Source organism: Carassius carassius, chromosome 27, assembly GCF_963082965.1.
Source record: "Carassius carassius chromosome 27, fCarCar2.1, whole genome shotgun sequence".
Taxonomy (NCBI): Eukaryota; Metazoa; Chordata; class Actinopteri; order Cypriniformes; family Cyprinidae; genus Carassius; species Carassius carassius.
In genome coordinates, this window is record NC_081781.1 from 9,689,021 (window position 1) to 9,709,991 (window position 20,971).

The 20,971-nt window shown below is 37.1% G+C and overlaps 4 protein-coding genes across 10 annotated transcripts in view; 2 read left to right on the plus strand and 2 right to left on the minus strand.

The window, feature by feature from the left end:
- The window catches only part of rock2b (rho-associated, coiled-coil containing protein kinase 2b), a 29,281-nt gene extending 23,355 nt beyond the window's left edge, over nucleotides 1-5,926 (plus strand). Inside the window, exons 28-34 of one of the 5 annotated variants that reach the window (XR_009424173.1) lie at nucleotides 645-712; nucleotides 808-896; nucleotides 1,740-1,818; nucleotides 1,913-2,177; nucleotides 2,758-3,034; nucleotides 4,077-4,161; nucleotides 5,114-5,926. Coding sequence is in view for 3 of the 5 variants with exons in the window: in XM_059512572.1 (XP_059368555.1) it covers nucleotides 645-712; nucleotides 808-896; nucleotides 1,740-1,818; nucleotides 1,913-2,177; nucleotides 2,758-3,034; nucleotides 4,672-4,750 (857 nt within the window). In the remaining 2 variants the exon portion in view is untranslated. Of the gene's footprint in view, nucleotides 1-644; nucleotides 713-807; nucleotides 897-1,739; nucleotides 1,819-1,912; nucleotides 2,178-2,757; nucleotides 3,035-4,076; nucleotides 4,162-4,671; nucleotides 4,754-5,113 lie in introns of those variants that run through there. The other 4 variants (XR_009424174.1, XM_059512572.1, XM_059512574.1 and 1 more) reach the window with 4 other exon arrangements.
- Nucleotides 5,927-6,224: 298 nt separating this feature from the next.
- Nucleotides 6,225-8,578, plus strand: LOC132106668 (leucine-rich alpha-2-glycoprotein-like). Its single transcript, XM_059512575.1, has 2 exons — nucleotides 6,225-6,668; nucleotides 7,425-8,578. The coding sequence occupies exons 1-2, from the start codon at nucleotides 6,335-6,337 to the stop codon at nucleotides 8,078-8,080; spliced, it is 990 nt and encodes a 329-aa protein (XP_059368558.1). The 5' UTR covers nucleotides 6,225-6,334; the 3' UTR covers nucleotides 8,081-8,578.
- A 4,759-nt stretch (nucleotides 8,579-13,337) lies between these two features.
- On the minus strand, nucleotides 13,338-19,139 carry LOC132106665 (potassium voltage-gated channel subfamily F member 1-like). 3 transcript variants are annotated; one of them, XM_059512571.1, is made up of 3 exons: nucleotides 19,019-19,096; nucleotides 18,872-18,929; nucleotides 13,338-14,947 (listed from the first exon to the last, which is right to left on the minus strand). In XM_059512571.1, exon 3 carries the CDS (start codon nucleotides 14,940-14,942, stop codon nucleotides 13,458-13,460), a length of 1,485 nt encoding a protein of 494 aa, XP_059368554.1. In that variant the 5' UTR covers nucleotides 14,943-14,947; nucleotides 18,872-18,929; nucleotides 19,019-19,096; the 3' UTR covers nucleotides 13,338-13,457. The 3 variants fall into 3 exon arrangements, with proteins under 3 accessions (XP_059368554.1, XP_059368552.1, XP_059368553.1); XM_059512569.1 differs by lacking the exon at nucleotides 18,872-18,929 and having other exon boundaries at nucleotides 19,019-19,139; XM_059512570.1 differs by lacking the exons at nucleotides 18,872-18,929; nucleotides 19,019-19,096 and adding an exon at nucleotides 15,800-16,779.
- On the minus strand, nucleotides 16,955-19,091 carry LOC132107366 (potassium voltage-gated channel subfamily F member 1-like). The gene is made up of 3 exons (XM_059513591.1): nucleotides 19,019-19,091; nucleotides 18,872-18,929; nucleotides 16,955-18,423 (listed from the first exon to the last, which is right to left on the minus strand). Exon 3 carries the CDS (start codon nucleotides 18,416-18,418, stop codon nucleotides 16,955-16,957), a length of 1,464 nt encoding a protein of 487 aa, XP_059369574.1. The 5' UTR covers nucleotides 18,419-18,423; nucleotides 18,872-18,929; nucleotides 19,019-19,091.
- Nucleotides 19,140-20,971: the final 1,832 nt, after the last annotated feature.

The window sequence follows — 20,971 nt, forward strand, 5'->3', positions numbered from 1 at the left end:
AATACTAAACACCTAGACAGCATTTTGGGGCATAATGCCTATGAAATCCATAAATGCTGTCTAGATAGGCCACTCGCTAGGTCAGTGATTCCCAACCATGTGTATGCATACCACAAGCAGAGAATTGTTTTTTGTTTGTTTTTTTTATTCTATAAAACCGGTTTAACCTAAACAATTGGCTTTGTTTAACCAGTAAAAATAATTACTATAAAACATTAGGGATTTGAAAAAATAAAATAAATAATTAAATAATAACTAAGAATGTATTTATTTATTTATTTATTGTAATTAATGACTTAACACACAAGATCTTAAAAACTTTGCCAAAGACAGAAAGGTTGGGAGCCACTGCATTATGTTTTGAAACACAGCCACACTTTTTGACATGGAGTGGTGCTCATTAGATTTGATGACAATTTTTCACATAATCACACTGATCGCCTTGCGTGTTTTCTGAAAGACCATTAACACTACTAAAAACCTTTTATTCCAAGAGGCTTCCAAGAGTACAGTTTTACATTCTGCCTCCGATTTCTTAAAGAAAAATTAGTCTGCCTTGTCATTTTCAGTTTGACAAAACCTGTGTGGCTCTGTAATCTTAAATCAAATGTGTAAAACCCTCTTCTGTTTTTCTTTTACCACAGATTATAGTCTGGAAGGATGGCTCGCAATGCCTAGCAAGAATACCAAACGGTTTGGATGGGAAAAGAAGGTAAAGGTTTAAACCTAGACACTCACATTTGGCAACAAAAACACCCTCTCTAATAATCTGTGTGTCTGTCTATCTTTGTGTCTATCACATTGCAGTATGTGGTGGTAAGCAGCAAGAAGATCCTGTTTTATGACTCGGAGCAAGACCGAGAGCAGTCAAGTCCCTTCATGATTCTGGACATAAAGTGAGTTTTAAAAAGTTTTAGGCCTAAATGTAAGATTTGTGTATTTGAAATGTATGTAAAATTAGTTTTATAGCGCTTTAACATGAACTAATAAACTTAAAGGGATATATATTTGTCAGTTATAGATAAATAAAACCGTTAAGATGTCTGCCCTCATCATGGCATATTAATGGAATTGTTTTTATTAACTATTTGCATCTATTTAGATTTTATTTAAATAATCATATATGTGACCTTGGACTTTAATGAGATATGAGATTTATACATCATCTGAAAGCTGAATAAATAAATAAACTTTCAATTGATGTATGGTTTGTTAGGATAGGACAATATTTGGTTTTGATACAACTTTTTGAAAATCTGGAATTTGAAACAAATGTGCAAATTTGAGTGCAAAAAAAATCTTAATATTGAGAAAATCGCCTTTAAAGTAGTCCAAATTAAATCCTTATCAATGCATATTACTAATAAAAAATTACATTTTGGTATATTTATGGTAGGGAATTTACTAAATATCTTCATGGAACATGATCTTTACTAAATTTCCTACATACGATGTATTTTGCTACAAATATACCTGTGCGACTTAAGACTGGTTTTGTGGTGCAGGGTCACACATGTAGAAAGCATTTATTCAGATTGCTTAAAAGAGTGGACAAATATGTGTATGTTTGTATGTGTTTGACAGATATGCACCACATTAATTTATTAGTTAAAACGGAGTAATCCAAATGCATGGGAATTTTATATGAAATTCAAATACATAAATCTTAAAGATTTACTGCTCTCTTGCTTATCAGTAGCCAGCCCATTTATTTTTATGCCTTCCATTTCCTCTCTTAGCAAACTCTTCCATGTGAGACCTGTCACTCAGACAGACGTGTACCGCGCAGATCCAAGGGAAATCCCACGCATCTTCCAGGTAAAATGCTTAATTTGTCCCTCCAGGAAATGTTTTATCATTCTTTGAGATTAACCTTACCAAACCTCATTTTTTTCTTCTGTTCTGCCTGTAGATATTATATGCTAATGAGGGAGAGAGCAAGAAAGAGGAGCTTGCTGTGGAAGCTTTAGCAGCAGCTGAAAGGTCGTCATTTATCCCACACAAAGGTCACGAGTTCGTGCTCACGCTTTACCACTTCCCCTCTAGCTGTGAAGCATGTCCGAGGCCTCTGTGGCACGTCTTCAAGCCCCCACCAGCCCTGGAGTGCAGACGCTGCCGAATCAAATGCCATAAAGACCACATAGATCGCAAAGAAGAGGTCCTAGCTCCATGTAGAGGTCAGGAGGTCACACTCACAAATCACTGCACATTCAGATTGTTGCTTGTTATACACATTTGAAATTAGCATTTTTGGTACTAAGATAAAATATAGAAGGTGTCATAAATTTGACTTTTTTATTATAATATAAATAATTAATTATTAATATATTAGAACCACATTTTCATTAAACAATATTCTAATTATAACTATATAATTTTTTGTAAAAGATAATTGCTATCAATTTTATCACTATTATTACATTTTATTTACACTACCATTTTAAAGGTTTGTGGTCAGTAAGATTTTTACCAAGGCCGCATGTATTTTATTAAAAAATATATAGTAATATTGTAAAATATTATTACAATTTAAAAATGTTTCAGTTTTAATGTTGTAAAATGTATCTTATGTCTATAATAACAAAGCTGAATTTTTAGCTGCCATTACTCCAGTCTTCAGTGTCATTTCTTATTATCAATGCTGAAAACAGTTGCACTGCTTATATTTACTATGTATATTCTTTTTATCATTAGTAACATTATAAATGTAAATATAAATTGAAACTGACCTGTATGGTTCATTTTTTGACTCTCCAGTGAACTATGACATGTCCACGGCGAAAGAGCTACTGCTGCTGGCCAACTCCACAGAAGAGCAGCAGAAATGGGTCAGCCGCTTACTCAAGAGGGTCCCACGTAAACCTATAGCCCACTCCTCAAGCATAGCTATAGCTTCTCCTTCCTCCGAGGCATTATCAACTGGCCTGTCCCCTCATCCCTCTCCTCACCTGTCAGCCCGTTCATCTCCCAGCCTTTCACACAGAGGAGCCGTCAAAGTGTACTCCACCCGACAGCAGCCCTCACCCAAGAGCAGGTGAGAACCGCTTCACAGATCAGCCGCTACTTACAAACGAGCTTGAGGGAGAATTATGTTACACGCAGTCAACTGAGGTTAAAAAACAGGCATTTATAAAAGCAGTGGTTCTCAGCCAGGAGGTGAGGCCCACTACAAGGGGAATTATATTATATTATTATTTAATTATATAAAATGTGTATATATTTAATTTGAATAATAACTGATATTTATGTTAATTTTAATTATCTTACTGCTAAACTGCTAAAAAAATAAATGTAGTATAGAAGAACTGTACAGAAGAACATACAGTTCTTGAAACTTCTGGATTTGCAGAATGTTTTGTGATTTAATTAATTTACCTGTATTGACACTCCCAGATTCTGTTAATAACATATTATAGTTCCGTTAATATTATATTATGTTTGGGCCAAACTCATGCTTTTAGTTTTTAGCCTATAATTGTGTGTTAAGGAGGCTGATATTTTATCATTCTTTGAAACAGAAGATTTGAAAGTGAAATTTATATCCATTTATACAAAGTCACTTTCTGTAGTCATTAAAATCTTCTTTACTGTTTCCTACTTACACTTCTGTACTAGCTTAACTTATGAGAATAAGTGTTGGAGCATTGCTAATGTTGTCGCTCCTTATATTTATATTGAAACTATTTGCAAGTTGCTTTAAATACAATCATTTGCTCAATTAAAAGAAAATATCACCCAAAGGTAAACTTGTATAGACTACTTACAGTAATTTGATGCTGTTTTGTCAGTTTTTGGAGCTTGCCAGTTGTGGTCACTTTGGGGGAAAAGCAGTGTAAATTCTTTAAAATTCTCTTTTTTTCTGTGGGTGAAAAAAATTGCATACGGGTTTGAAACAAAATGAAAGTAAATATATATATTATCAGCATTTTCATTTTTGGGTGAACTGCAGCTTCAATCAAGGTAAATATAGATGCTTTTGATCATAGTTCTGTCATATGTTAACCTTGCACAAGAAGTTAGATTTGGCTGTTGCACAGGTTCTCAGTAGCTTACATTATACTGCTAACCTTTTATAGCCCTGGCCCCATGCTCCGTATCATTCTTCATTGACCTGTTCACCTTTGACCTTTCACCTTCCCCACTTGTGCTTATACGTGGACAGTAAGTACACTGCATCACTGCTTAACGCCCAGGTTTTCTGCTCGTCTGTGCTGCCCTAAAACATCACCTTCAGATATTTGGCTGTCTGTTCTGTTCTCTGTATGCATCTAAAATGGAATAGATCTTCTTTGCTTGAATGTAAATACTAAAAAAAAAATCCACTAACAATGCAGTCTCTCTTTTAATTCCATAACACTGGCATCTAATTCTAACTGAGCTTTTTTTAACACAGTATCTGATTAAATATCAGACTTTTCAAGAAAAAAATAATAAAACTATCATGAGGGTTTGGGGCAAATATCTGCCCAAAAATGCAATAGTCAAATCTTATTCTAAATTACAATTAAGTATAAATAAAGAGCAGCATGTCACATCTTTGTAGAACTTTAAGAAAAGAGTGATCTTTTTCAAAAACTGCATTGATCTGTATACTTTAAGTTAAACATGGGTGGCCATCATTTTTTCCGTTGATATTGTTACATGAGGCCAAATGACTCCTCTTTATTCCAGATTGCTTGAGTTGGGCCTGAAGGACTGGGGTTGGTCTCTTGATGTTGAAATGGATGATGACGATGTATTAGACTTCTGAGGAGTTGAGTTTTGTGTGGTGAAACCACAAGTGGTGCCTTAGCATGTTTTTTGTGTCTGTTTGTTTATGCTTTGGCTTTAAAGCGTTTTTTGATGTCATTAATAGTGCGTTTTTTTGTTTTTGTTTTTCAGTGTGAGGGACTAAAACTAGGTCAAGTTTTGATATTGATATTGTGTTTGATGCACTAATGTGAGTGTGTAAGTGTTTGGCTGAATTTAAGCCCGGCTTAGTTTGATTGAATGAGGCAGATCTGAAAACTGATGGTGTGGTGGTAAAGCTGTTGTGTGTGGTTGAATAGCGAATGGGATAATCATTTATTTTTTTCCGTTAACCTGAAACATCTCCCCTCTCTTTTAATTTCAGCTAACTTTGGTGAAGGTTGGATAAGTGATAATCCATTTGGGAACTTATGAAAGCGGAGAATGTCGAAGTGTTCATTTTGGCAAATTGCAGGACATCCGTGTGCCAAACTCCACAAGTATAAATGACTGAGGAATGGGACGGTCTAAAATTTAAAACCGAACAAGCCATAAATCACTTAAAGGGTGTAGTTTCAATTTTAAGCCATTTTAAGAGTGTTTTGTCTTTGTAAACTATATAATTTTTTAAAAACATTTTGAAGTGAAAATTTGAAACTTTTTGTTCTCCTTGCAAGGTTGATAATAAGGGTGACTGTTTGTCTGAGTGTGTGTTTGAAACCGAATATATAGGCTCTGCAATTACACGATCATCTGAATTTATATACTCAATATTATATCTATTTTTGTTAGGAAATCAGATTAATATTTAGTGACAGAGTATATTTTTATCATGCATTATATGAAAGAATACTTTTGAAAACTGCTTTTCAAAGAGCATTTCTTAGTTGTTTGCCAGAACTATTTGCTCAAAATATATGCATTATTAAAGAGTGATATTACGTTATGCAATGATGCAATGTGTAGCACATTTTATTAATTGCTGTGACAAAAATTAAACACAATCTGTATGCATAGTGGAACATGAAGACCTCCAGTCCAAACATTTTCTGTGTTTTATCATTTTGCCATGTTACCACTGACAAACCATTGAAAAATTGTGAAATTGATAATAAAAAAACTTTATTTGATGAACTTCCTATGTGTGATGATCCAAAACTTGTCTGGGGCATTTATACAGGAAACTATGATTTTTTTTTCCTAGGAGAAAGGTTACATTAATCTATTAAATTAGCATATCATCATTACTTGTTTATAAGAAGATAAAGCTTTTATAAATTGCAGTATTCAAAGATGTGGGTAACTGTTAGATGATATTTACTGAGGCACTGTAAAAATTAACATGGAAAAAAAATTCATATGTTGCCATTGTTGTTTACAAAGAGTTAAAAAGCATGCTTTTTCTTTGTTGTAAATGATTCACAAAAATTGATTAATAAAAGTCCAATGTTGCACAAGAGTTTAAACCAAATGTTGACCTGGAAAATCCTTGATTGCATATTGACCAACGTAATATGTGATTCAGGTTATAAAAGCAGACTGAGACATTGAGGTCTCTATTATGATCCTCTGTATAATCTTATTTCTGTTGTAGCTTGTCATAAATATGTACAGCTATTATTTTCTAATACTTGCTGTGCTACACTGCTTTGCTTATACGCAGAGTGTTTCGCACCCAGGAAAATGCAGACTTGTCTTCAGCTCCGATGAGGTCCAAGTCATTTGTGTGTCTGTTAACTTCAAACAGTTACCCAGCAAGGACTTCCCAGGTAACACTACAGACCTGAGCATACACTCCAGCAATTTAAGCTCCATAACATCTGATGACCTGAAGATCTTGTCCCATCTGAGGCGGCTCAGTCTGATCAGAAACCAGCTGCGTACATTACCTGCGGACCTCCTTTTGGGCCTATCTAATCTTCATGTGCTTGACCTTACAGGTAATCAGTGTGTGTGTGTGTGTGTGTGTGTTTGGTTTTTACATTCTTCAAATTGAATCAATTTGTCTGTGCATCCCATAGAGACCATCAGTCTAGCTGTGCATTAGTGGGAATATTTCTTTAATAGTAGGGACTCTTTCTAAGGGTTACTTCGTACCACCGTGGCTGAATTTGTAAAAGCATACTAGCATACTGCTATTTCTGACATAATAGTTGTGTTGGCTGTATGATATTTTAAATTCAATCTTTATGGTGAGTCATTGATTCATTCAATTTACAATAGTGATTTATTAAAAGATGCTGACTTAATTAGAATGAAACAATAAACTAAGTCATTGAATAATTTCTCCAACCTTTTAGTTTATAAATTAAAATCAATCATTAAATCAATTTCTCAACCGATTTGTTAAAAAACGCTGAATCATTCGGGAACAATTATCACTGAATCATTTCCCCAGCTGGTCCAATAAAAAAACGCTGACAACCCTGAATGATAATACTATGGAAATCAACATAAAGAAAACAGGTGTGGAACAACTTGAGGGTGAATAAATAATGACAAACTTTTATGTGAACTATCCCTTTAAATCGTTCTCTCACTCACTCAATTGAATTGGTCATGAATGAATATCTGATTGATTCATTGAACAACGGATCTTTCAAATAATTTCTTCAAAGTACTGCAGAATCAGAACAAGCACACTTGTTCATGGGTGTTTGTGCGTATTGGTTAATAATATGATCCTGTCCTAATAGGTAACAAACTGACAGCTTTATCATCGCAAGTGTTTCATCATTCTCCTCTTGTGGAGCTCACACTCTCAGATAACCAGCTCTCTGAGATAGATGCTGACTGTCTGCCTGTAAACAGCTCTCTCCAGAGGTTAGATTTGTCATCTAACAAATTTACCCAGCTGCCCGTGGCTTTCCTGCAAAGACTCAACAATCTAGAGAGCTTAGACTTCCGAAATAATCAGCTGGAGGAACTGACTCCTGGAGCTCTGACCTCTCTGCCCAAACTTGAGGCTCTGTACCTGGAAAACAACAGACTGAAGTCCTTAGATGTATCAGCATTCACTGGAAATCCAAACCTTCGCCAGATGTTCTTGAGTGGCAACCGTTTGGAGAACCTGCCTGCTGGAATTTTCCTCAAGCAGGACGAACTTGTTTTTCTTGACCTCAGAAACAACTATCTGCAAAACCTGACTCCAGGTACATTGGATGGACGTCTGTATGCTGTGCTGTCTGGTAATCCATGGCACTGCAGCTCTAGTTTGGCATATCTATGGCATTGGCTGCGTATGAATAAAAAAAAATTTCATGATGATAAAATCACTTGTCAAACACCTGAACACATGAAGGGTAGAAACATCACTGAAATTGCTGCCACAGAGCTTGGCATCAAGGACTAAGAAAATCATATAATAAAATACATATTTTAGAACATGCTGTCAAAGATATTTTTGAAATCTTCTAAAAACTTTACAAACTGTGAAATCTGAAAGATTTACTTACAAAATGATCAGGATTTCATATTTCATGATTTCACTATAGGCTATCAAATTTATTATTATTATTATTTTTTTATCAAATTTATTATTGAAGACTACTCCTTAGAATTTCGTATAGACCTTTAAATTAAATGTTTACAATTTTTTTTGGAACTCGAAAATCTTACCTATTTGCAAATATTTTTGGATAGTTTCCAGTTAACTAAACGCCTGTTTGGTACTATTTTTAAAGAACGCAAACCTGATGTTGGTCAGCAGAGGGCACTAAACTCTAATCGAAGTAATAAGAGGTACATATTTTATGTCCTGAGGGAAATTTACATTTTTAATTTTGTACACTTGTCTTTTATAACTGATCTGTCTGATATTGCTTTTAATAATACATTATAAGCTGTAATTTCACCCTATCTGTCTCTTGTCTTTTTGTCAATCAATTTGATGCAGGCTGTGACTGTGTCCTCAGAAATGCCTTTTGTAAAAATGCATTGTAGAGATTTATAACTCCTGTGTACAAGGGCCATTTCCAGGGGAGGCTACTTATGAAAATTAAACCTTTTCATGGAGGGTATAAAGAGGATAGAAATGATCAGATTGCGCTCTTGTTCCAACTTTTGCCCCCCAGTACCCCTCATTCATTCATAGAGAGAGAGAGAGCGAGATTATGTCTGGGATTCCAAAGTGTATTTTTTTTTTTCAAAGCAATAAAATGCTTGTTTTATTAAAAAAATAACATAAATAGCATGGTGAGTTATGAATGGGCATGTATAATCCCCATTAAGAAATCCATAACAAATACTGGAATAAATAAAAAATAACATGACCTGACATGGTTGAAAGAATATGTTATGGATAATATAAGAATAATTTAATTTGATAAAGTTTACACTTTTAAAACTTAAAAAATGCAAACGGATGTGTCTGACCCTGTTTTCACCTTCTACTTTAAGGATGTGAAGATTGGTTCAGTGTTCAGTACAGCGTGATGATTTTTATAATTCCTTTGAGAGACTGACCATTACCTGAACTGTCTTTAACAATGCTTTTCAGGCCACAAATCTCATGCACTTTTATAGCCCGAATAAACCCTTTCAGAGGGTTTAAAGAGCTCACAGAGACTCACAAAAATGCCTTGTGACCTTGAAGATCTCTGAAGTTGACCAATAATGTTTTAAAGCCAATGATCATATATCATTGTTTAGTTCTTACAATAAACAGAATTTACTGTAATCATTCCTTTTTTTTAATTGAGAGGAGATGTGGCATAATATATAACGATAATGCTAAAAGAATGAGTTTTCTTTTTGGAGAAAAGTATCATAATCTATTTAAGGGTATTCCACACCACTTAATCGTTACTAAAAGCATTTATGCTAATGGTTTGTTCAAAATGAATTCCCCTCCATTTGCTTATGTATACATTAACAGCATTTCATTTTCAAAGGCAAAATTAAATCAAATGGTTTGTCTGTGCTGAATGAGATGTGATAAATAGGCATATATATATATATATATATATATATATATACACACACACACACACACATATATATATATATATATATATATATATATATATATATATATATATATATATATATATATATATATATATATATATATATAATACTAGTCCTGCAAGAATCAATCGGGGGTTGTTTCGATTCTGATGCGATTAACGAAACCAATGACTCTCTTGAACTGATTCAGTTCAAAATATGATCTGTTTGAATCAATCAAAGGAATCCTTTACCTTTGATTCTATTACTAAACTTTTTTAATGAAGGAAGATATATATAGCTATGGTTAAAAAATTTTAACTGATGAAAGTGACATTTGAGACCTGTATAATGTTTTTTAAATAATTAGCTTAAGCTTAAGTTTCACACGATCCTTCAGAAACAGTTTAATTTCAGACCTGATAAAAATAAATGTTTTGAATGATTTCTGAAGGATCATGTGACACTGAAGCTTGAGAATGCTTAAAAAACTACCATGTAAGGGTGTGAATATGTGTTGGCAAAAAAAAAAAAAAAAAAGGATTTCTGTCTGAAACTCTCATTAGTCAAAAAGCTTTAAGAAGGTCACGCTAACTCTTTAAGAACTCTTTGCCAAAAACATTGTGCTCAGAATGTTGCCCATATCCTGAGAGAAATATGATCATAAGTCTGCTTTACACCAGTCATTAATTATACAGAGTAATGGACCTGCTCTGCTCTGGACCCGGCTTGCTCTGCCACTCATGGCCAATTTCTTTAATTAGGCATCTGCTGATAATGTAAGCGCAGTGTGTGAAATATATCTTCTATAAAATTGTGTCTTTTGTGGGGTCTTGCTCGACTGAAGGGCGGGAATGTTGTAGACCGAGTGTGCCGCCATAAGATTTAAGAGTAGGGATTTACTGGGCCTTTCAATCTTAGCTTGTCCGTGCCATTCTAAGGATGACCTTGCTGTTGTGAGTAGACTATAGTGTGTCTGTCACTTCCTGTAATGTGGAGCGATATACCAGACTGAGATTCCTCACAGCAGCTGAGATGACATGGGGTGGTGAGGAATGGCTCCCTGAGAGCCACGTGTCTTTTTCATGCACTGACCAGATATTGACGGCTGAACACCGCACATATAACCTTTGTGGCATCATTTATATATGACTTGATGCCGTCTGTCAACAGGAAGTTAAGTGTTCACCATCCAGTTTATTTATATTCTTCTTCATGCTCACAGTCCTTGAACGTTTAAGTTTCTCAACTTTAGATTTTTTACAGTGTGTTATGTTTTATATCAATTTTTTTGAGTGTTTTAGAGTGTATAAACCTGAACAGAAACATTTACAAATTACATTTTTTCCCGAATAACTTTGCACAATGAATAGTTAATACTATTGTTAAATTTAACTGCTTTAAAAACGCTTTATGTAAAAAAAACGTTTGACTTTTCTCTCAACCTCCTTGCACTTTTCTGTGGCCCCTCAGTCCTGTTTTAAACAACAAAGTTTAAACCCACGAAAGGTGAATAGGCCTGTTATTTTTGGCTTTTCAGAGTTTTCTCTCCCATTTTCTTTCCCTAATTTCCCACCATCAGTAAAGGTCAGTTTTGATCACTGTGATCAATCTTCTCTAGATTTAACCACAGTCCTGAAGTGAAGCAAGCAAGAAATAGCTTTATTCTAAAAGAAAAAGGGGGCTTCTATAGTACTTTAAAGTATCAGTTGTCCAACTGTGCTTTTCCTCCATTTTCTCCTCTGAAAATTTTGATGAGGAAGGTCTCTTTCTCTCACTCCATTTAAATCACAACAGCTTCTTTTGCCTCTTAGTACTTTTATTGTAAGTGGATCTGCATATTTAAACAGTCATTTTACTCTTTTTTTATTAGAATGCAGTTATTCACATTCTATCCTCCTCAGCACATAAACTTTGGGAGATTATTAGCTCACACCTGTATGTCTCTTAAAAAAAAAACTGTGTACTTTCAAAAGGTCAAGCACAATGACCTCTGAAATACAGACGATTTGTAAGAAACGCAGTGGCTTGTGTGTAATGGCTGATTTTACCTCCTAGAACCCGTAGAGGGGATACTTATTTTTAGAACTATAAAGCGGTAGGCTTTGAGATTCTAAAATGTGTCTTATGTGGAGGGGGCTGACTATGTGCTCTGGTTTCAATGTAGTGTGTGTAACTCAATACTGATCCATGTGCAATTGAGATTTTGGATGCCGTCAGCTGCACGGAACATGTGCTTCCCTCTTAGCTGGACAACAACATGACGGTGTGAGAGTTACGGAGGTGCATTTTGCTGTTATTTATGTTGTAGACACTGATATGTGGCCTGTTTTCCCCATTTTGTGTTATGTGATGCTGATTTAGTTGTGCTGGTGGGGTCAGTGATTACTGGCTATTAGCGCCGGCTGCTCTTTTGTCCACCCACATGCCAGATCTAAGCCATATCTCAGTGTCCAGCCAACAGTAGACCTACACACACAAACACAAACACAAAGATCTTTCCATGTGGGCACAAACACATTCATTGCATGAATTCTCTCAGACAGAATGAATAACACCCACACACAAACACACCCACATCCACGTCCACCCTTGTCTTTTTGGAGCCAACAAATGAGTGACTGACACCCAAGGGACGCTCAAAGCACTGCTACAAAATTCAAATCCTCTGGACACATCATTCAAACTCCCACAGAGGGGGATGGTGGTTCACACTATAATTTAATGGGCAGGTGAGATAATAAAAAAACACTAGGCAGAGAAAAAGCACAGATAAATTCATAGATGAGTACAGGACCAGATAAGACAGATTTTTTTAATATATATATAATCTGATGTATCTAAAGCACCCTATTGTAATTGTATACAAGGTTTTAGACATCAGCTGGCACATCATAGCATGCACATTCAGTCACCAAAGCAAAAACACATATTGTTTGCTGGTTTTTGCTTTACAGTTTTGAACTACTGCAATTGTTCAGTCTAGATAGTAGTAATAATAATAATTGAAACAATCATTTGCTGTTGTTTAATGCCAAATGGCTACAGAAATGATAGAGGACAACTGTTTCATGTGGAAAGAAAAGCAATACACAGTCATCTTATTTGAAAAGATTGTTGAAATTTTTTACAAAAATGTATACAAATTAGGTTGTGATTCAGAGTGCTCTAAATTCAAGTCATTGTTCTTCCTTCAGGCTTGTTCAGTTGTTCAGACTTCTTCAAAGACAAGGAGTCTTGAAGCCTTTGATGTGTGTAAGATTCAAATGATTGGTTTCAATACACTTAATAATTTTTGAATACATTTTATTACGATCATCCCTTTGAGTTTACTTATCTATTGTTTTACTTCAATAATTGTTGATGAAGTGTTTTGATAGTTGCATTGACTCTTAGTAACCCATTTTATTTAATTATTTTCTAATTCTTTTATGAAAAGAGTCTTGGGAGTGTATACACTTACAGTATAGCTACTATGTTGGCATATTAATAAAATGTGACTAAACCTGATAAAGAACAATTTTATATTAAAAGCTTGAAGATTTGATTACTGACATGAAACGATTTATTGTTGAGCAGAGGGTTAGAGTTACATCAACGATATCTAAACTAGACAGACAGACAGACAGACAGACAGATAGATAGATAGATAGATAGATAGATAGATAGATAGATAGATAGATAGATAGATTTCCATACTGTAATCACAGTGTGCTGTTCATATTGATTCTTTCTGTTTCCGAGTTAGTTTATTATTCTGAAGTATTGAGGACAAGCGCAAATCACTCTGTACAGTAGTTATTCGAGCATTTGTGGGCAGGTGAGCCTTTGGACACATTTGTCTGATCACCAAGTAACGGGATATATGTGTCACTCTTGGTCGCGCTCACAGCAGCGCTATCCCACACCGAGCTGCTGCCATCCGAAGCTGTTCTTCCAGCCTCCGGACACTCCTGCGCTTCCTCCTGCGCGCGTAACGCCATGAGTTCGATCTCATGTTTGGCAGCGGTTTCTAGCACACGTTGCTTACTGTAAACAATGACGAAGTTGTTTATAATCGGGTGGATTGGCAACGCTATAGCTATTACACCACATAGAAAACTGACCGCCGCGTTACACCTGCCCAGTGTTGTTTTAGGATAGATGTCTCCATAACCCACAGTGGTCATGGTAATGATAGCCCACCAGAAGGACTGTGGGATGCTGGTGAACATGGTCTCCGGGTGATTCTGCTCCAATGTATACCCCAGCGCGGAAAACAGGAAAATCCCCACGCTCATGTACATCAGTAACAGACCCAGCTCTTTCAAGCTGCTTTTGAGTGCGAATGTAAGCGTTTGCAGACCTGCTGAGTGGCGCGCGAGTTTGAAAATGCGCGCAATGCGCATGATCCGCAACGCCTGTACTGCCTGCTGGACATTGGCGAGCTCCATGATTGCAGTGCCCAAATGCGTAAGAATCAAAACCACGTAGAACGGCATGATGGCTAGAAAGTCTATTATATTCATGAAGGAAAACACAAAGCGCAACTGGTTCGAAGAGGACAGGAAACGCAAAATGTATTCCACTGTGAACCAGATGATACAAGCCGTCTCGATGGACTCAAGGGTCGGGTGTTCCACGAGGTTGCCCTGGGCATCTTGCACTTGCAGCTCCGGGATGGTTCCCACGCACATGACCACAGAAGAGAGCAGGATCAACGCGAACGACACCACTGCGATTACGCGCGAGGCTAAAGATGACTCTGGTTTCTCCATGAGTTTCCACAGGAGCGCTTGACACTTCTGACCTCTAGTGACCCTCACATCATCCTCCAGGTCGTCCAGGATGGTCTTGACCTTCTCTGCTATTTCTGCCAGCTCGGTTTGCACCTCATTTAAACTGCTTATACAGCATTCATCTAGATACTCCTCGTCTATCTCCCAGTAGTCCATCTCTCTCATGAAGCGCATGGGACAGATTCCTCGCTTTATATGAATCTCTCCGTAGTAATATAGCTCTAGAATGCATTTGAAGGCCTCTGGGTCTCTGTCGAAGTAAAACTCTCTCTTTAAGTCGTCATAGTCATCACAGAGCGCGCAGAGATCTTCATGTGTGGAATCCGTTGCTCGGTTCACCAGCTCCGCCAAACGCGTCTCGGGATATCGGTTCAGCACGTCCCCGTGGAGAATGTGCTTGACACCACCGATATTCACAGCAATCTCCGTCTCCTCACTCGCCCCGGAGCCGTTACTGTCCGCGTAACGAGTCCTCGGGAACTCCCACATGTCAACTGATACAGATACAATCCAGAGTTTTAGACAAAAACAAAATAAGAATCATTTTAAATCTAGAGGACCATATGTTATAAAAATCAACATGTCCATGACTAATATCTTGATAAATATTACAGGAGAGACCGTGGCTAGAAACTTCCACATAATTTCAGACTTTGATTTGTTTTTTGTTTTTTTTATCTGCGTCTACTTCTGCTTCTAAAGAATACATTCCTTGAACACATGATGACCTTTTATGACAACATTTGCCAACAGAAGGGCAGAATGGGGTAAGTGTCACAATGAAAACTCCTTTTGTAAATCCCGGGACAACAAAAGCGTAAAAGAAGACTTAAATATTATCATTATTAGGACAAAAATATTGTAAGTGATCGGTTATAGGCTAACGTTTAAAATGTATGTGACAACTTGGCCCGAAATGACGTTTGAAAAATAGCTTACTTTTTCTGAGAGCAGATTATACAGACATGATATTAATATTTTCATAAAAATTCTAATTTACGAAGGGTTTTGATTTTGACACCAACATGTAGCCTAAACCATTGCTAATACTAGTTACTGTGATACACCCCTTGACATCTTCCCCATGTGAAAGCTATAGCCCCGGTTTCCTCTTTTCTATTTGTAATTTAGCAAGAAAGAGGACAAAACTCGTTTTGCTCGCTTTAAGATGGAATAGGTTTATTTATTATATTGAAAAAAAAAACTATTTTTACCTAAGGATTCAATACATTATTCAAACTGAATAAAGCCAAAGTTGTGTTTACATTAATAAAGTCGAGTGCTCCACGTTATAAATAATGTTCTAATGCAAATGCTAAATTGTAATTTCAAAACAAAAAACTTACATATGTTTGGATCAAAACCTGTGAAGAAAGTCCTGAAAAGCTTCTGACTTCAGCTGCATGATGTCCGCGTGTAGAGCAGAATAAATCCGAAAGAGCGCAACTTGAGTAAAGACGGGTGACATGAGCAGAACTAAGGTGTGTGTGTGTGTGTGTTTGTGTGTGTGTTTGTGTGTGTAGGGATGGAGCAGGCGTGATGGGAGGGGTGGAGAGTCATAAATTGTTTTCAGATTGAAGGACCAGGGACAGGCTGCAACTCAGGCAGTCATAAAACATATACTCTCTTACTGTGGTTATAACTGATAAGGGTTCATTTAAAAATACAACTTAACATCTCATGTCAATCGCACTTTCTTAAACTTTTTTTTACACTCATACAGTTTCTTATAGCCTATTATTTCAATTATAGAAATGTTTCGAATGTAAAATTCGACCAAACGTAAGCTTTTCTTTTGAAAAACACTGCATTCTCGATCCACTCAGTACAAATAAATGCACACTAGAACGCCCTTTGGTAAGTTACTCTTGTGGTTTGTGTCAAACAGCAGTAGTCCAGCGGTGCGTTAGCACACGCAGCAGCTCAATGTTGTATTGAAATATCCCACTCTAGTGTTGAAAAGTGAAAACTGCAAGGCAACAAGTCGTGCCAGGTGATAACACTGGAATACCTGACTCACTTTTGTAGTCCACACGCTGCTTGTATCTTTATCTTTATCAGTCAATTTTTTTAACACATATAATTTTTCACTTTTTTAAAGTGTCGATAATGTTTATTTCATCCCAATAACTTCAACATAAAATATCAAGCAGTTTTGGAATATTTATATTTTAGTAATACAGATTAGAAATTACTTTCTATTTTAAGGTACGTTTCAAAATCTGCTAGTTTTGATTAGCCTACTGGAATGAAAGGATTTATTTACTTTTATTCTGGACACCGGCGGCTTTATTCTCTGAAAGAGGTGGATCACATTAGCCACTAGAAAGATAGATAGATAGATAGATAGATAGATAGATAGATAGATAGATAGATAGATAGATAGATAGATAGATAGATAGATAGATAGAACAAACGAGCGATAGATATGTTATTGATTTGTTTTTATGATAGATATGTTATTGATTTCCTAAGTATTTTATTATTTCAAAGTTGATAATTCACTCTCTGTTTGGTCTTGCATTTGTAGACAGTTGGTCATTTGCTGTATCACCAAGTAACGGGATATACAGGTCAGTTCGTTGCACAGACACAGCACTATCCCACACCGAGCTGTTGCCAACTGAAGCCTGTGATGGCATTTTTGTAGACTCCGGACAGCCCTGCGCTTCATCCTTCGCGCGTAACGCCATGAGTTCAATCTCATGCTTTGCAGTGGTTTCTAGAACACGCTGCTTACCGTAAACAATGACGAAGTTGTTAATGATCAGGTGAACTGGTAACGCGATAGCTACGATTCCACACAGGAAACTCACAGCAGCGTTACACCTGCCCAGCGTTGTTTTAGGATAGATGTCTCCATAACCCACAGTGGTCATGGCAACGATACCCCACCAGAGGGACTGTGGGATGCTGGTGAACATGGTCTCCGGGTGGCTCTGCTCAAATGTGTACACCAGTGCAGAGAACAAGAAAATTCCCACGGTCATACACGTAAGCATCAGACCCAGCTCTCTTAAGCTGTTTTTGAGCGCTACGGCGAAAGCTTGCAGCCCTGCTGAATGGCGCGCGAGTTTGAAAATGCGTGCAATGCGCAAAATGCGCAACGCCTGCACTGAATATTGAACATCGGCCAGCTCAATCTGAGCAGCACCCAGAATCAATACTAAGTAGTACGGCATGATGGCTAGAAAGTCTACTATATTCATGAAGGATAAAAAGCGCAATTTGTTCGAATAGGACACGAAACGCAAAATGCATTCCAGGGTGAACCAGATGATACAAGCCGTCTCGATGGACTCAAGGGTCGGGTGTTCCACGAGGTTGCCCTGGGCATCTTGCACTTGCAGCTCCGGGATGGTTCCCACGCACATGACCACAGAAGAGAGCAGGATCAACGCGAACGACACCACTGCGATTACGCGCGAGGCTAAAGATGACTCTGGTTTCTCCATGAGTTTCCACAGGAGCGCTTGACACTTCTGACCTCTAGTGACCCTCACATCATCCTCCAGGTCGTCCAGGATGGTCTTGACCTTCTCTGCTATTTCTGCCAGCTCGGTTTGCACCTCATTTAAACTGCTTATACAGCATTCATCTAGATACTTCGCATCGATCCCCCAGTAGTCCATCTCTCTCATGAAGCGCATGGGACAGATTCCTCGCTTTATATGAATCTCTCCGTAGTAATATAGCTCTAGAATGCATTTGAAGGCCTCTGGGTCTCTGTCGAAGTAAAACTCTCTCTTTAAGTCGTCATAGTCATCACAGAGCGCGCAGAGATCTTCATGTGTGGAATCCGTTGCTCGGTTCACCAGCTCCGCCAAACGCGTCTCGGGATATCGGTTCAGCACGTCCCCGTGGAGAATGTGCTTGACACCACCGATATTCACAGCAATCTCCGTCTCCTCACTCGCCCCGGAGCCGTTACTGTCCGCGTAACGAGTCCTCGGGATCTCCCACATGTCAACTGAAAATGAATGAATGAATAAATTAGCTAGCTAGCTAGATAGATATTATATTTTAAAAACGCATCCCCTTGCCTTGACTAATAAAAAAAAACATAGAAGACCGGGGGCTAGTTGTCAAAGTTTTTGCATCGGTGAATATTTACAAGTAACGTTATGCATTTTTAGATAGCTAACGTTAGATAGTTATTGAGAGAATGCTGACCAATTGTGACACACTATGGGGTAAGTTGTCAGAATCTGCCATTATGCTTTATAGACAAAAATAAAGTAAAACGATTATGAATTACAAATCAATTCATTAGGCAAAAAAAAAAAAAAAAAAAATCCAACAGTTGTTTGGACAAAACACTCTAATATATATATTTATGCATATGTTAATAAACTAAATGCAATGATTATCAGGCGTAATTAATAATAAAAACAATGTGACATCTTACTCAACCTCACATTATTGAATAATGCTTTTCTTCTTGTTCTTAGTTCCGTAGTTAAACCTGAAATTATGCTAAAAGCAAACAAACAAACAAACAAACAAAAACTGAAATTGAGTTTGGGCACGTTCAAATTTAAAGGTCATTTGTGATTAAAACTTACTTATGTTTGGACTGCAGTCTGTAAGAAAAGTCATCAAATTCTCCTCTTCATGCCACTGTTCTTCTGTGTAAATATCGCTATAACGGACGTATTTGATCGTTGCGCTTGCATCTTTTGAAGTCGAGAGACTGCGTTTCCCCCATTCAAATCTCACTTAACATAAGTTTAAGAGGTAAGATTGAGGGGAATTAATTGATCACCTTATGATCTCTTTTTTTACACGCATACGTATAAACGATTTATGTTTATATTATGAATTATAATTGTAAATAAGTGCAAAACAGTCAACTAGAATTTATGTATTTATTGCTGTTTTTTTACAGTCTATGATTGTCGCAACATCCCCATCTAGTGTTGAAAAATGGAAACTACAGCGCCAAAGATCAATTCGTTTTGCAAAAGTCATAGTGCTGCCTTCAAAAATCGGCCAAATGAAGTCATCTCAGCAGACAGGAACTGAAGCGAACATTGAATTCGGACGTGCCTTGATGCCTTCCTACCTTGGAATGCGTCCTCCGGAGGCAGCATTTTTCAGTTTTCGGATGCAGCCGTGTTTGCAATCCATGTACTGGTTATCCGCTTAGCAATTCATGTAATTTTTTTCTTCAGATTCTTGTATTGAAAATGGCTTATTTTCGATCCCCCATCATTTAACAGGTCCCCAAAAAAATTGAGTTTTTTAGGTTTTAGTATCATTAGTCTTAAGGTTATCTATATGGCAGTGTGCTCCAAAACAGTGACAAAATTCCATAGACAGTAAGCAAAATTCTCATTTAGAAGATATACTTCCGCCAAAACGGCTTAACGATTTTTTGACGTCACGTCGTACTTCATCTTCTCATCAAATCTTCTGACCAATCAAATGCTCTCTAGAATCCGAAGCGCCTGCCTCCTGCACTATAAATAGACGCTGAAGCTCCAGCTAAGATCAGACGCACACATAGATATATACACTGTCCAAACCAACCTAGCAACCACCCTGGGTACTCTAGCAACCACTTAGCAATACCTTAGCAACCACCCCGGGTACCCTAGCAACCACATTGCAACTCCTTACCAACCACACGGGCACCCTAGAAACCGCATTGCAACAATCCCAGGTACCCTAGCAACCACATAGCAACACCCTAGCAACAACTCTGGGTGCCCTAGCAACTGCATAGCAACACCCTAGCGACCACTCGGGGTACCCTAGCAACCGCATAGCAACACCCTAGCAACCACTCCGGGTACCCTAGCAACCGCATAACAACAACCTAGCAACCATCCCGGGTCCCATAGCAACCACATAGCAACACCCTAGCAACCATCCTGGGTACCATAACAATCGCATAGCAACACCCTAGCAACCACTCCGGGTACTCCGGGAGGAACATAATGTGAAAGTTAGATAGTCGAGGTGCCAACGATCATTCAAACTTCTCTTTATTCCTGTCCCGCAATAAATGTCCACATTTCCAACATCTTACGATCATATTACATTGATATAAATACATTCTGTTCATTGTTAGTTTTCCTAACTGTCAAAAACTAATGGGTAACTAGCATGGATTAGCTGCAGTTGTTAACCAAGGACTGAAACAAACTAACGTAACCAGAAATATAATTTCGTAACATTCATAATCAGAATGAGCTTTATTGTCAAGTATATTTATACATGCAAGAATTTTTTTTCGTGACAGAAGCTCCACGCGCAACAGAATGACGGCGACAGAACAAAAAACACATAAAAAAGGAATGACACATAATAAAAGAATAAAAAATACAAATAAGTATGTAAGGAATGACAATATACAAATTGACAATTGTGTGTGCAGGTATATAGGCAGTTTTGTATGTACAGGTATTATGTGCAAAAATTGAAGTGTACACTAAGTATGTGTGTTAGAAAAATATGTGTGTGTGTGTGTGTGTATAAATTTAAATATGTTTTATGATTCAACATCCTTGCTG